The 13,293-nt window shown below is 41.1% G+C and overlaps 1 protein-coding gene across 9 annotated transcripts in view; it reads left to right on the forward strand.

The window, feature by feature from the left end:
• SOX6 (SRY-box transcription factor 6) overlaps positions 1-4,767 on the forward strand; it is a gene marked incomplete at its 3' end in the record, with an annotated part of 516,843 nt that extends 512,076 nt beyond the window's left edge. For all 9 annotated transcript variants that reach the window (XM_079928497.1, XM_079928500.1, XM_079928502.1 and 6 more), the window contains one exon: positions 4,464-4,767. In XM_079928497.1, the coding sequence (XP_079784623.1) occupies positions 4,464-4,767 (304 nt within the window). The remainder of the gene's footprint in view (positions 1-4,463) is intronic.
• Between the last annotated feature and the right edge of the window lie 8,526 nt (positions 4,768-13,293).

Genomic DNA, 13,293 nt, shown 5'->3' on the forward strand with positions numbered 1-13,293 from the left:
CTACTCATATCAGCTGCATGCGTGTACTTTTACAAGTATCTACAACTTTTGTTTTGATGTGCACCTTCATTATTTGTAAAGTCCAATGCTTGCCAGCTATCCCTGTTTGTGAAATCTGCAGTGTTTGAATTTTGACTTTGCAATTGATCTGTAAAGGAAGGAAAAATGCTTTTTAGGAAAGTAGCTTCCGATAGACAAAGCTTGAGCCTGCTGGCCAGATTTTCCATTTTGTTAATTGATTAGTCAGTCAGTTGGTAAGGGCCTATTTGAAACCAGCTGTGTCCCTAGTACTGTACTAAATTAATATAGTACATGAGGTATTAATTCTGTACACAGTGAGCTTTCAGAGAATGCTATAGTCAGAGAATTCAGACATATACATGAATAGGTTATCAAATAATAGTTTGTTATACACACATGCACACACAGAATACATTGCATAGTGCTCCACATAATGTATAATGGAATACTAATTTTGATTATATAGACAAGAGCAAGTAAAGCTCTGAGGGAGGGAGATTACTATGCATTAGGGCCACGCGTAGGCCATTCTTGAGGAAGGGGACTTGAGGTTTGGGTAGAGTCAGGCTGGTGGAAAGTACAGGTAAAGATTCCTATTTTAGCATGAAGGAGAGCATGAACAAATGGGGGAAATGTGAAAATGTTCAAAAATAAATAAGGAGGCTATCCTAGGAATTTTTTCTGGCAGTAAGAAAAGTAAAATATGTAGGGTGGAATAATATTTTGGAAACCCTTGAAAGCCAGATTTCTTCAATTATAATTACCTATGCTCACTTCATTTTTTTAGTCTCTTTTTATGCTGATAATGACAACGAGAGCAAGACCAACATGACAGCTAGCTTATGATTCTGCATCCACAGAATCAGTGGTCACATAGAAGGGGCCTCAGAAGTTATATCTTTCAAATAGCCAGCCATTGTAGGAGTCCTTTCTAAGTTTAGCTTGAACTCTTTCTTTGAGGGCTAGAGAGCTCACCACTTTTCAAGGGAGCTAGTTTCTTTGTGGAACACCCCTAATGCTAGAAAGTTCTTTCTTCTTAAGTAGGCCATACTCTGCCTTTCTGCTACTTTGTAGATAGGTTCCGATCCTCTTCTTTGGTCACTTCTGGAACAAATCTCTTACTTTTTTGTGAAGAAAATCATTCAAGCATTTAAAGATGATTATATTCACATTCCTTCTCCACTACCCTCTCTCTCATATATCTAAGCTCATTATATCTTTTCTTTTGTAGAACAGGTTACCCAGACTTTTCATTTGTTTTCCTTCTCATTCACTAGTTCATTCTCTCATTCCATGTATTCAACAGATTTTTGTTGAGTGCTTCCTATGTCCCAGGCACTGCTTCAGCTCTGGGACTACATCAGTGAAAAATCCTATCTTCATGAAGCTTCCATTCTAGTGGGGGATGTCAGACAATGAATGAGTAAATGAATGAATAAATAAATAAATATCAAATAATAATAAATGCCTTAGAACAAACTAAAGGAGGGAAAGGGGTAGGGAGTTTTAGAGGATGGATTGCAATTTTAAACTGAGTGGCTATAGAAAACCTCACTGAGAAGGTTAACTTGAGCAAAGACCTGAGGAGGTGAGGGAGCTAGCCATGCAGATATCTGGGAGAACTAGGCAGAGAGAACAGCAATTGCAAAGATCTCGAGGAGAGGTTGTGCCTGGCTTGTTCAAGAAATAATGAGGCCAGAGCAATAAGAGCAGAATGAGTAGGTGGGATGAGTACTAGATTTCAGAGGTAGTAGAGAGCCACATGCTGAAAGGACTTGTTGGCCATTGTGAAGACTTTGAATTTGAATCTGGGTCAGATGGAAAGACATTGAAGAGTTATAAGCAGAAGAGTCTTGTGATCTGACTTAGGTTTTAAAAAGATCACTCTATCTACTGTGTTGAAATATTGTCTGAAGGGGATGTGCCCTGAACTAAGGAGGCAGGCTCTTACAGTAAACCAGATTAGCATTGGTGGTGGCTTGAACCAGGTTTGTAGAGGTAGAGGTGGCAAAAGTGGAGGGATTTTGGATATGATCCTGAGAGTGAACCAGTAGGATTTGCTGATGGATTGGATATAGGGATATAGGATTGGCCCCAGCAGTCAGAAAGATGAAGTAATCATTAACCAAGATCTGAAAGGCCATGAGAGGAGCCCAGTACATGGGAGAATGATCAGGAGTTCAGTTTTGCACCTTTATTTATCTCTCAGGCTTATTGTGAGGATTAAAGGAGATAACGTGGAAACATCTAAGCATTGTCCATAGCACATAATAAGAGGTCAATTCAAATTTATTTAATATATATAGATATTTTGATTTTAAAATACTGCAAAAAAATGACCATCTATTCTTTGCAAAAAGAAAATGTCCTTCATGAAAAGAAAATGTATCATTTGATGGTTTGCATATGGTATGTAGAATTTATATTATAGATTAGCTCACCATATTGGGAAATCTGTAAAATGGGTTAATAGTGCAGTAAAAGTTTTCACTCGACACTCATTACGTGATTAAGGCAAAAATATTTTTATTGCAATTATCCAAATTCAGTAAAATATTTAATGAGGCTCTTACTGCCTTGGGTAGGTTAGCATAAAATTTAATTTGTGTTAATTTGCCTAAAACTTAGGAAGCAAGAAGTATACTGTTTTTAGAATTTGATTCTATGAAAGCAAAACCAGTATCTTATCAGATGTTTCTATACATAGACTTAGATTCCTCTATCATCTTCTTTGGGGCAATCAAAAAAATAACCATGAACATCATAGAAAATGCATCAATATCAGGCACGTAGTATCAACTGGATACCTACAGGCTCTATAGAAATCAGGAATTTTTATGGGATATAGTGAGCATAGTGTATCTGTATATTGAATATCTAGGAAGGAAAGAGTGATGGAATTCAAGTCAGGTGACCTAGGTTCAAATCCCAGCAGTGTTGATTATTGAATGCAGGACCTTAAGCAAGGCCTCATTTTCTTCATCTGAAAACTGGGCATAATAATACCTCATGGGGTTGCCATGTTAACTGAATGAGGTAATATATATGTAAATATTTATATATTATGTTAGTCAAAGGTTAAGGCATCATTATTATGCCTCCTAGTGTTTGAAAGAGGTTGTTAAAAATAGCATTATCAGATATCCCACAGTGTGATTCTAGGCCATTTCCATCATTTCTCCTTCTACCAGGCTGGAAGGCATGCAGACATTTTTGAGAAGTTATGCTCCTTCAGGACGTGTCAAAGAATAGCTGGTAACTAAGCTAGCTCTTCACAAATTCAGCGTATTTTGCTTTTAGATTGAGGTGGATAAAAGTTTCAATGTAGGGGGGGGCGTCAATAAGAATGCTTCAAGTGATGGACTGACCTGAGGCCAAGTATTAACAGGTGGAAGGACTTCCCAGGACTTCCCTGACCCCAGCTTTTATAAATAGATGGAAACTGAGGCTCAGAAAAGAGAGTTACAGTGACATTTTGAGGTGAATTAATAATACTGTACATAGAGATTGAGAAACACTTGGTGAATATTGCATCCGTGAGAATATTGTTTCAGTCCTAGTCTTTGAGCTAGGTAGTAGGTCTTCCATTCTTTCAACCAGTTACAATGCCTCAAGGGAAACTGAGAGACAGATAGCCATGTCTCCCTGCAGAGGGAGAGACTGCCCTTTGTAAAGGGTCTGGTAAGTTTATTTGAACTAGAGTGTCATGACGACGGACTGAGCTGGTGTGACCATGCCCTGGCACCCGCTGGGATCTAGGATGAGGCAGCGTGTTATTCTGTTAAGTGGTGGAGCTTTCACTGTTCTTCACTCCTGACTCCTCCAACCCCAGCTCCAGCCCAGGGCCACAGGACTAACGACATCCAAGATGATCCTTTCATAATTAGGAAGTAGAAGCTTCAAGGAGCTTCCCTACAAGTTCAGCCACGGAAATAAGTAGACATTTACACGGATACCAAATACACGCTTTGCCGAATCTGACTCTGGGATATACTGGATCCTTTCTCATCTTGATCTTTCCTTTGTACAGTTCTCAGACCAAGGTGAAGACACAAACCTGCTTAACAGTATCATTATAGTATGTCTCATATTACCAGCCTATTTTTTTGTCATGTCCTGGGAGATCTTAAAAAATGATCTCACATGTAACTTTGTGGAATTAACTATAGTATTTGTTCCAAATGCCAAGGGGTTATCAGAGCTTTGCTTTCATGTTGCAAAGCCATGGATAAATTGCTCCATTGTTGCTTAACACCAATCACATCATCAGAGAGATTTGCAGGACTCCTCCAGGAAACACCTTTGTCACATTTTGTCATTTGCTTAGAATTTCAAACAGAGCCCCCTTTTAGAATGTGTGAGGGGTGAATTCCGATGCCACACGGAAGAACATACGTATATAGATATTTCCCTCTTTTATTTTATTTTTTGAATCTATACAGGCAGCAGCCTCAGATTCCAATCACCACAGGAACAGGTGTTGTGTATCCTGGTGCTATTACTATGGCAACTACCACACCATCACCTCAGATGACATCTGACTGCTCTAGCACCTCCGCCAGTCCAGAGCCCAGCCTCCCGGTCATCCAGAGCACTTATGGAATGAAGACAGACGGCGGAAGCCTAGCTGGAAATGAAATGATTAATGGAGAGGATGAGATGGAAATGTATGACGACTATGAAGATGATCCCAAATCAGACTATAGCAGTGAAAATGAAGCCCCGGAAGCTGTCAGTGCCAACTGAGGAGTGTTTGTTTGCTGAATTAAAATACTCTGACATTTCACCTCCCCTCCCCCAACAGAAAAGTTCTTAAAGAGCCCGCATGCATTTGTGGCTCCACAATTACATCAGCAGAATGGTCTTAATTGTTTCGTAAAGCGTGAGACAGATTAAGTTTTCCCAGATTTTTCATGAACTTGAGTTTTTTGTCGTTATTGTTATTGTTGTTGTTGTTTTTTAATTTAGGTGAAGACATATTAAATATGAGACACCAGGACTTGAAAACTTATCTCAACCCATAGCTGTCTTACAAGTCTTATATTTTGTCTTACTTTTTTTCTTTTGGATGTTGATAAAGGTTTAAGTTACTGTTTTAGATGGGGTTAAACATTCTCACTCAGGTATGCTGTGCCAGCCTACAAGTTGTGAATGTGTTTTTATTCTGAATTATTTTAGAAAACAACTGAGAATTTCATATTGTGAAACAGAACAAGTCCACGGCGTGTGCAGCTGCATGTAGAGCATATTCAAAAGGCCTCAGAATTCCATTTTTCCATGTGTAGAGTTAAACTTTGAATGTGCCAAACTTTTTCATAACTTTTGAATCTTAATATTTTGAAAGTCTTAAAGGAGACACTGCAAAGTCTTAGACAATCTTTGGCATCTTAAAATAAAATAGCAAACCACACTTTTTTTTTTTCAGAAAATGGTGAAGTACTCAGGAATCTGGAGACAAGATATTGTAAGGAATGAACAAGGTTGCCACAGTGCATGTACCCAATTGTGTTTGCCTCTTGACGTGCCATCAGTGTGTGACGTGGTACGACGTCCACGCACCAGAGCGATCACCACACCAGATACCGACATGGTGGTCTTCTCTGCCTGAGACCACCTCTCACTACATCCATTATCCCTTTGCCTTTAACCCTGACATTCAGTCTTAACACATTTTCTCTTAAATAATTTATTCATTCCAGAATGTCAAGGGTCCACTTACTATTTATTTAAAAAAATTGTTGGTGGCATTAATTTAATAATTCTTTTTTCTTACCCTCCTTCCCCAAAGAACTTTTCAGCCCTTTTCACCTCCTTCTCCTGCTAGATACAAAGGTGTACATAGTGATTTTATGTCCCCAGAACATCTGGATGCATTTCTGAAACAAGATACTACTAAATACCTATATTGTTGTTTTTGAACATCAGTGTATATATGGCTATAGAGCTGTGTATTTGGATACAGGTGTAGAGATTTACACTTCAACAGGTATTGCCCCTGAGGTTCCCCGTGACTTTGAATCTTTTGCCAGAATTTTCCCCTAATTCAATTAGGCAACAAGTGGTAGGATCTGCATCAGTGGCATTTCCCCTCAATGCCATTCAGCAGCAAGGGTCAACAGTGGTGACTGCCAGGCAGGGGAGTCCCGCAGCCAATCCTAAAGCCCAAAGCTGTGGTCCATGTAGGAGTCCACAGGGATGCTGTCATGGGCTGGCGCCTTTATACTGAGCTGCCTTGTCCCATCTCGCACATCTAGGGAGTTCTTTGCAAAATCCCCAGGATGCAAGAAGCCACGTGACAGCCTCAAAGCAAAGATAGAGGCAAATAGTCATGATACATCCAGAGAATGAAAGAAAACCATAGAGAAGGAGAAGGAGGAGAAATACATTCCCTAAATGGGATGTTCCTACTGTTAACTCTGGGGAACAGATCACTCCTGGGGCAGCAGACGAGTTCCTCTGGCTCATTCCCTCCATCTGTGGCTGCATGGGGGTCATGCCTATGTGTGAACAAGATTAACTGCCCTTGTCACACAAGGATTTTTCTGGAGGTGCACTGATGGGCTGGGAAGCAGTGAGGCTTCATTCCCCATCTCCTAACTGCAGGGAGCTCAGCCATGCCATTTTGACCTTCCTGAGACCAGGACTGATTGCCTGTGGGGAAGCCTCACCCAGAGTAGTTTGATGGGAGAATGTCAGCAGATGGGACAGTTCACCTCATGGGACAACCAGAATCTGATCACCAGGACATAGGAACGGCCCCATCAGATTTCTTGAGCCATTTTGTCACTTGGAAGAAAATAGTGTACCTTCATATTTATTTAAGAGTGCTCAAGGCCATACCTAATAGCAATAAATAGGTCTAGCCAAGACTTTCCTGTCTGTGTCATTAGCTAGGAGTGCTCTCTATCAACTGATTAAGGTACTGATAGGAATGTTTGGTTCTTAATATTGATTGGGGATTGGAACTTTGTTTTTGTACATTTATTTCAAATGAGGAGGAGGTCGTTTTCCTAAAAAAAAAAAAAAAAAAAGAGTATTTATTATTGTCTTACTGGTTTCTTTTGATTATATACCTCTCCTCCTCAGTTCATTCTCACGTTGTTTTCTCTTTCTCTTTGACTCTTGCTTTTGCCCTCTCCCGCTCCTTTTTAATTTTGTTGCATAAGTAGAGTGCTGTATGGCTAGCATTGTATTGTATGTAATTAATTTTGCACAAAGGCAGACATTTAGAATAGTAGGTTAATTTTGTTTGTTTTTATGACCATGCCAAAATAATATTCTGGGCTGGTGGAGAACAAAGGACTGTTCTTTAGGACTGAAACTTGATTTTGCTTGTAGTTAAAAAAAAAAAAAAAAAGAAACAAAAAAAGAAATCAACAAAAAAAAACAAAAAACACACACACTCACAGATGTTGTTTCATAAGTGTTATAAGCACTGGATATAAATGGTATTTTTTATCACTTCTGACTAATGTGAAGCTGTTGTACGAAAACTACATGAACAAAAGTCATCTGTTTCGACTCGTGTGGGCTTGCCTCACAGTTGCCGGATTTGAGTCATTTTTATGTCTTGTTATTTCATTTATTTATGCAAAATACATGTGTGTATGAACACTTTGTTTTAGCTCCAGCTCTGCCTCAGTACTGGGGTTCAGTTACTTCTAGCCATGTTCTTAAAAATGAAAGGCTATTCAGGAATGATCTGATTGTAAACGTCTCTTTCATTGGGTCAAACAGTGATGCTGTATTTGAATCTAAATTCTGCACATAAGCAGTTTATTCTATTTATTAGCCAAGTTTGGCTCTAAATATCCATGGAAATTAAGAATGACAATCATAGGGATCACGTCATTTTATTTTCAGTGGGGCTTAAACAAAGTTTTTATGACTTCACCATCTCATTTTAGATTTTTCTAATTGTGTAAATATAACATAGAAATAGAATTTATTTTTGGCTCATGAATATTTAGTGAAATATAAGTTATGTATTTCCTTTTTGTTCTCTATCCATATATGTTGGTCCAGACTAGAAGTTGACGAGTCACTGTACCTCATGGGGTAGTGAATTATCAGCCACGGTGAGAAAGCAGAGTCCCATCTGTAGCTGGAGCAGCAAAACCCATCACTTGGGTTCTCATACAGTTTAGAACCCACTGTCCACAGACTCAGACTTTCACTTTTTTTTCTTATAGAAAGTTGATGAATTGAACATGGTGAATTTCCAGCACAGCTGGGAGAGAGTCAATTTGCTTTGTGAATCCACATAAACCTTAGAAGGTAGTTCTGTGACCGTTTAATAGCATGAAGCATGAATGCCATTAGAAAGGCAAAAATCGTTCTCTGAGATTGGCCATTAATGAAGGTCCCACCATGCCAATTAAAGAATGTTAATCAACTTTTTTTTTCCCATCGCTCCCTATTTCATAGTATCTTCAAATCAAAGGTAAAAGTTACCTCCATTTTGTTAAAGAACTTGCAGGATCAGGATTTTCCTTGTCACTTAGAATAGGGACACTGGCAGACAATCCTGTCCTAAAAAATGGACCATATGGAATAGGAAGGAAGGAAAGGAAGAAAAAGAAAGAAAGAAAGAAAGAGAGAAAGAAAGAAAGAAAGGGAAAGAGGAAGAAAGAAAAGCAAAAGGAAAGAAAGAAAGAAAGAAAAGAAAGAAAGAAAGAAAAAGAAAGAAAGAAAGGAAGGAAGGAAGAAAGGAAGGAAGGAAGGAAGAAAGGAAGAAAGAAAAAAAAAAAGAAAGAAAGAAAGTGAGAGAGAAAGAAAAGGTTAATCTGTGGACAGGAGCAGCCAGACAGGCAGTTTTTCTGTTTCATTGGCAGATGCGATGCAGTATCTTTTCCAGGAAGGTACGAAAGCTTTGTTGTTTTCACCTGTATTCAGCTCACCCTTTTAGGGGCACATCAGTTTGCTTCATTTGGTATTTGATACACCCCAGCCTTGTCCTCAGGCCTGATTTGATTTGCCAGGGTCCTGACACCATCTCTCAGGCCAAGTTCTAAATTCAGGTGCGGGCTCACAGTGCTATTGAGCTTGTCAAATTCTGGCCTCCCCTGAACATTAGCCCCACTGGAGCCTGGGGTGTTTGAAAAGGGTGTGATCACTCTAGGGCTGAAATTAAAGGCTTCTTTCTTTTCCTTATGAAGCCAGGCTGCTTCTCCGGAGCACACCCTCCTGAGCGGGGAGCACAGGCACTAGCTGAAAGCAGGAATTGTTTTGAGGAAGCCCATCTAACCCCAGTAGGAAGGCAGCCCGGTCACTTGAACACCACAGCTGAGGCTGCTTCTCTCAATTTACTCGTCTTGCAAAGAGGTGACCTCTACCTACTCATTAGGGAAAAGAAAAAGAATCAGTTCGTAGTTTTAAACCGTATGAGAAGTCCTGTACCAAGTGCCAACAACTGCAAAGAATGCAGCTAGAGGAATGTATTGACTTTATTACTGGGTCTTCCTTTCTAATGAGAAAATGACAAAAATGGTTGCTGTAGCCTTGCCTGATTTTGTACACGTCTGTTTAAGGACTGAGTTGGCACTTAAACTCACTTCTCAAAGTATAATAATATTGTATGACCTCATTTGTCCTTTTTCAAAAGCACTTGCATCATTTCCTTAAGTCATCTGTCCCCTGACATGTTTTCTTCCTTAATAAACAACTTCTATCTGCTATTCCTGCCGATTATGTTCTGTTTCTGATGCCATGTACTATTGAGTGTAACCCTCTGCTAATATCACTGAAAATATTGATATGCAAACACATTTCCCTTTCATCCCCATGCCATCTTTTCTTTTGGGGACAGATTTCTTCCCAAAAGCCCATGAACAAGTATTTGGAATGCTGGTACCTTTGGGGCAGGGCTAGAGGGGGGAGGGGGAGGGGCAAAAAGGTAAAGCTTAGTGCAGATCCTCTTCTAATTGGTGTCCGTGGCAATATGAAAGCTTAAAGGCAACTCAGTGACATATCTTGCTCAGTAGCTTCTTATTCCTGAAGAACCACAAGCAGAAAGTGAGGCCTCAGTGCCGGTGCTCTTGGAATATGGGGAATGTGCAAATATTTAACTGTTTTGTATGCTGCACACTTGCAGACCTGCTCATGTGCATTCTCCGTTTGTCTTCCTTTGTCATACGTGTTTTTGCTTTTTGGAAAAGTGCAGTCTTTATTGTACCCTTTCCAGCTTGTAGCAAATTAGAATGCTTAGCATTTATGTTCATTCATTATTGTATTTGCCATGTAAACTTTTTATTACCTTAGACGAGCTTATAAGCTGTTACTACATAACTTATCTTACTGTAACTCTTTTATTTCCCGACATTGTAATTTGTTTGTGATGTATATTGTGAGATTGTATTCTGTGTTAATTTAATCAGCACAATTCACTGACATGCTGGACTGAATGCTGGCTGCTGTTTCAAAGTGTAAAGTTTGTGTAGGGCTGTTGGGACAACTGCAACTCTGTTGTCAAGGTGCTGTGCTGGTTCCTCTAGCGACACTGCGGGTGCGGCCCTTGGGACGCTAAGGGCGTTGAATACACCCTTGAGCAAATTTTAACTGCAGATATTCTTTGTAGAAATTCTGTGTATAATGCAGGTACCTACTTGGCCCGTGGCTGGTAACTATTTGGGCAATTAGAAAAACAACAAAAACCATAAAAACTAGTGTCTATTGCTGCTTTGAATATGTTTGAAAGTCTGAAAATGTAAATAGTTTATCAAAAAAAAAAATCTTGTACAGTCCAGTGTAAAGTTTTTAAATGACCTTAAGGGTTGCCATCACATCTTTCTCACACTCTCCTCTTGATAATGGAAAAAAAAGTTTGCTAAGGATTAAAGAAATGAGAAAAAAAGAGAATATCTTCAAATTTCAAGGAATGAATCATTGTTCTTAGCTTTGTTGCATACACACACTTCTTGGATTTCGTTGTGCAGTATTGACGTGAGATAAAACTCAACATTGAATAATCTTTCAGTGGTACTTTTCAAAGTCTTCCCCTCCTCTGCCTCATAATTAAGGGAAAAGACAAAATTGAAAGACACTGTCTTTATCTATCCTGGTGTATGTTGGCACCTTAGCTACTTTTTTTTTTTCCTTTTTGCACAAGGTGCTTTCCTGATATGTTAAACATGCCATCTTTGGGTGATAATGTATATGCCATGACGGGGCCTAGGCCCCTCAGGGGAGTGTCTATAAGAACTGCCTATTTATGCTCATTTACCTCAAGACTGTCCTCTCTACCCTTAATCTAGTCGTCATCACTCCATCTTTTGTACTGCTGTTGACACTTACAAATTAAAGATAAATTTTGTTTTATGACCTCCGTGTACGGCCTTGTCTGTGCCCTGGCAACTCTTCCTAGCCTGAAGCCTGGTCAGCCCTCGGCTCGTGCAGCCCTGGCCCACGCTGCCTGCTGCTGGAGCCTGCAGAGCCTTCCTGCTCCCGCCGGTGCTTCTACCTTCGCTGGGAGGTAAGTCTTCAAACCCCTTAGCCTGGAAGACTGGCCTGCTTTCTTCACTGTGGAGCATGCGCTGCGGCAGCAGGAAATGCTTGTGGATTTAGATGGTAGGAACAGGATCCAAGGTGGATTTCTGTCAAGAGAAGATGGGAAAGGATGTCACTTCCTATTTGCCTGACTTCTTCATGAGAGTGAAACAGTTTATAAAAACTCCCAGCATTCCCGGGTATGAACGAATCTCGAGGGCCAACCTCTCACATGACATCAACTTCTACGAGCCTAGCAGCCAAGAGTGGAAAATGCTGCGCTTCTGGAACCATTGCCTCCGCTGTGGTTGGGAGTGGTTGGCTGATTTCTCAGCTACTTCTGCCTCAGAGAAGGAGAGTTCCCGGTCTCCTTGCCCAGCTATGAGTTGGCCCGGGAGCGAATGATACCAGCCTCTAAGGGTCCGAGGCCTGGAGGTGGGGTAGCGGACCAAAGTGAGGCGGGCCCTTAAAGGAGACTGGCCAAGCCAGGGCTATGGATCCAGAGGTTAGTGACCGACACCCGGAGAAGGAAGCAAAGGGCTCAGGGGAGACAGAGGGGAGGCCTAGCGACTTCTTCTTTGATATTTCCTGTGACAAATGCCTCATTAGAGAAAAGCCAAGGATTTGTGGAACTTTTCTTTATCACAGTCAAACTGTCAATTTGATGCAATCTGTTGTCAGTCCCGAAAACCTAGCTTTCCAGGTCCCTCCCTCCCGCCCCGTGGGTTTTAAGCGTAGGGGATTGCTTTGGAGTCACACGACCTGGCTCTGCCACTTGCCAGCTCTGTGACCTTCCCTAAGTAACTCCTCTGAGCTTTCTCCTCTGTAAAAAGGGGCGATAAGTCCCTACCACTCAAGGTTATTGGGGGAATTCAATGAAATGGCACGTGTAAAACACTGAGCGGCAGGCCTGTACACAGAGCACGCGAGTGAGCCTGCCTCCTCTGATCAGAGAATGTCTCAGCTAGGGGAGAGCATCGGTGCCACCGGCTGAGCCTCAGTTCGGAATCTGGTCCTGTCTGTGATTACCCTCCCTTCCTCCAAGCTGGTCTCCAGGACACAGATTTCTCATTTCTAGTGTATCCTCACCACTGCCTTTGGTTTTCTTTCTAAAACACAGATCTGATCTGTCCTCCCTCTCATAATCTCTCCTAAAATATTCTGGGTTTCCATAGCTGACCAGATAAAATCCAAACTTCCTACCCTGACGCTCAAGTGCCCTCAGACCTGCCAGCCTCATTTTCCACTGTGGCCGTACATGCCCGCGACTTCATTGCTTCTCTCGCACCCTGGGGCCGACCCACGACCCTGGGACTCTCACTTCTTCTTTGGCTTGGAGTAAATATGTTCTCTTTTCTGTTTGGAAAATTTCCTATCCTTTTTCAAACCCCACCCCAGATATCACCACCTCATCAGGCCTTTCCCAGCTCCCCAGATAGTTTCAGGCTCTCCCTCGGGGCTCCCAAGGTACGTTGAAAGGACCTCTATGATCATGTTTACCACATTGTAATAATCTGTTTCTGTGTCTGTCTTTTCTGCTAGATAACAAGCTACTGAAACCAAGGACTGTACCTTGGTCCTCCCAGCTCCCAGCACAGTGCTTGGCATAGAGTAAGTGCTCAACACTTGTTTGTGGAATGAATGTGTGAATGGTGGCAACTTGGCCTCCATGTGTGGTACAGATGCCTGTGAGTATCAGGGTCTTAGATGGTGGGGATGAGGGAGCCTGTAGGGGTACCTTGGTATTAGCTACTTCGTTTGGAGAACATTTTTATTTGAAGCATCTCT

The sequence above is a fragment of the Stenella coeruleoalba genome (assembly GCF_951394435.1).
Source record: "Stenella coeruleoalba genome assembly, chromosome: 8".
Classification (NCBI taxonomy): domain Eukaryota; kingdom Metazoa; phylum Chordata; class Mammalia; order Artiodactyla; family Delphinidae; genus Stenella; species Stenella coeruleoalba.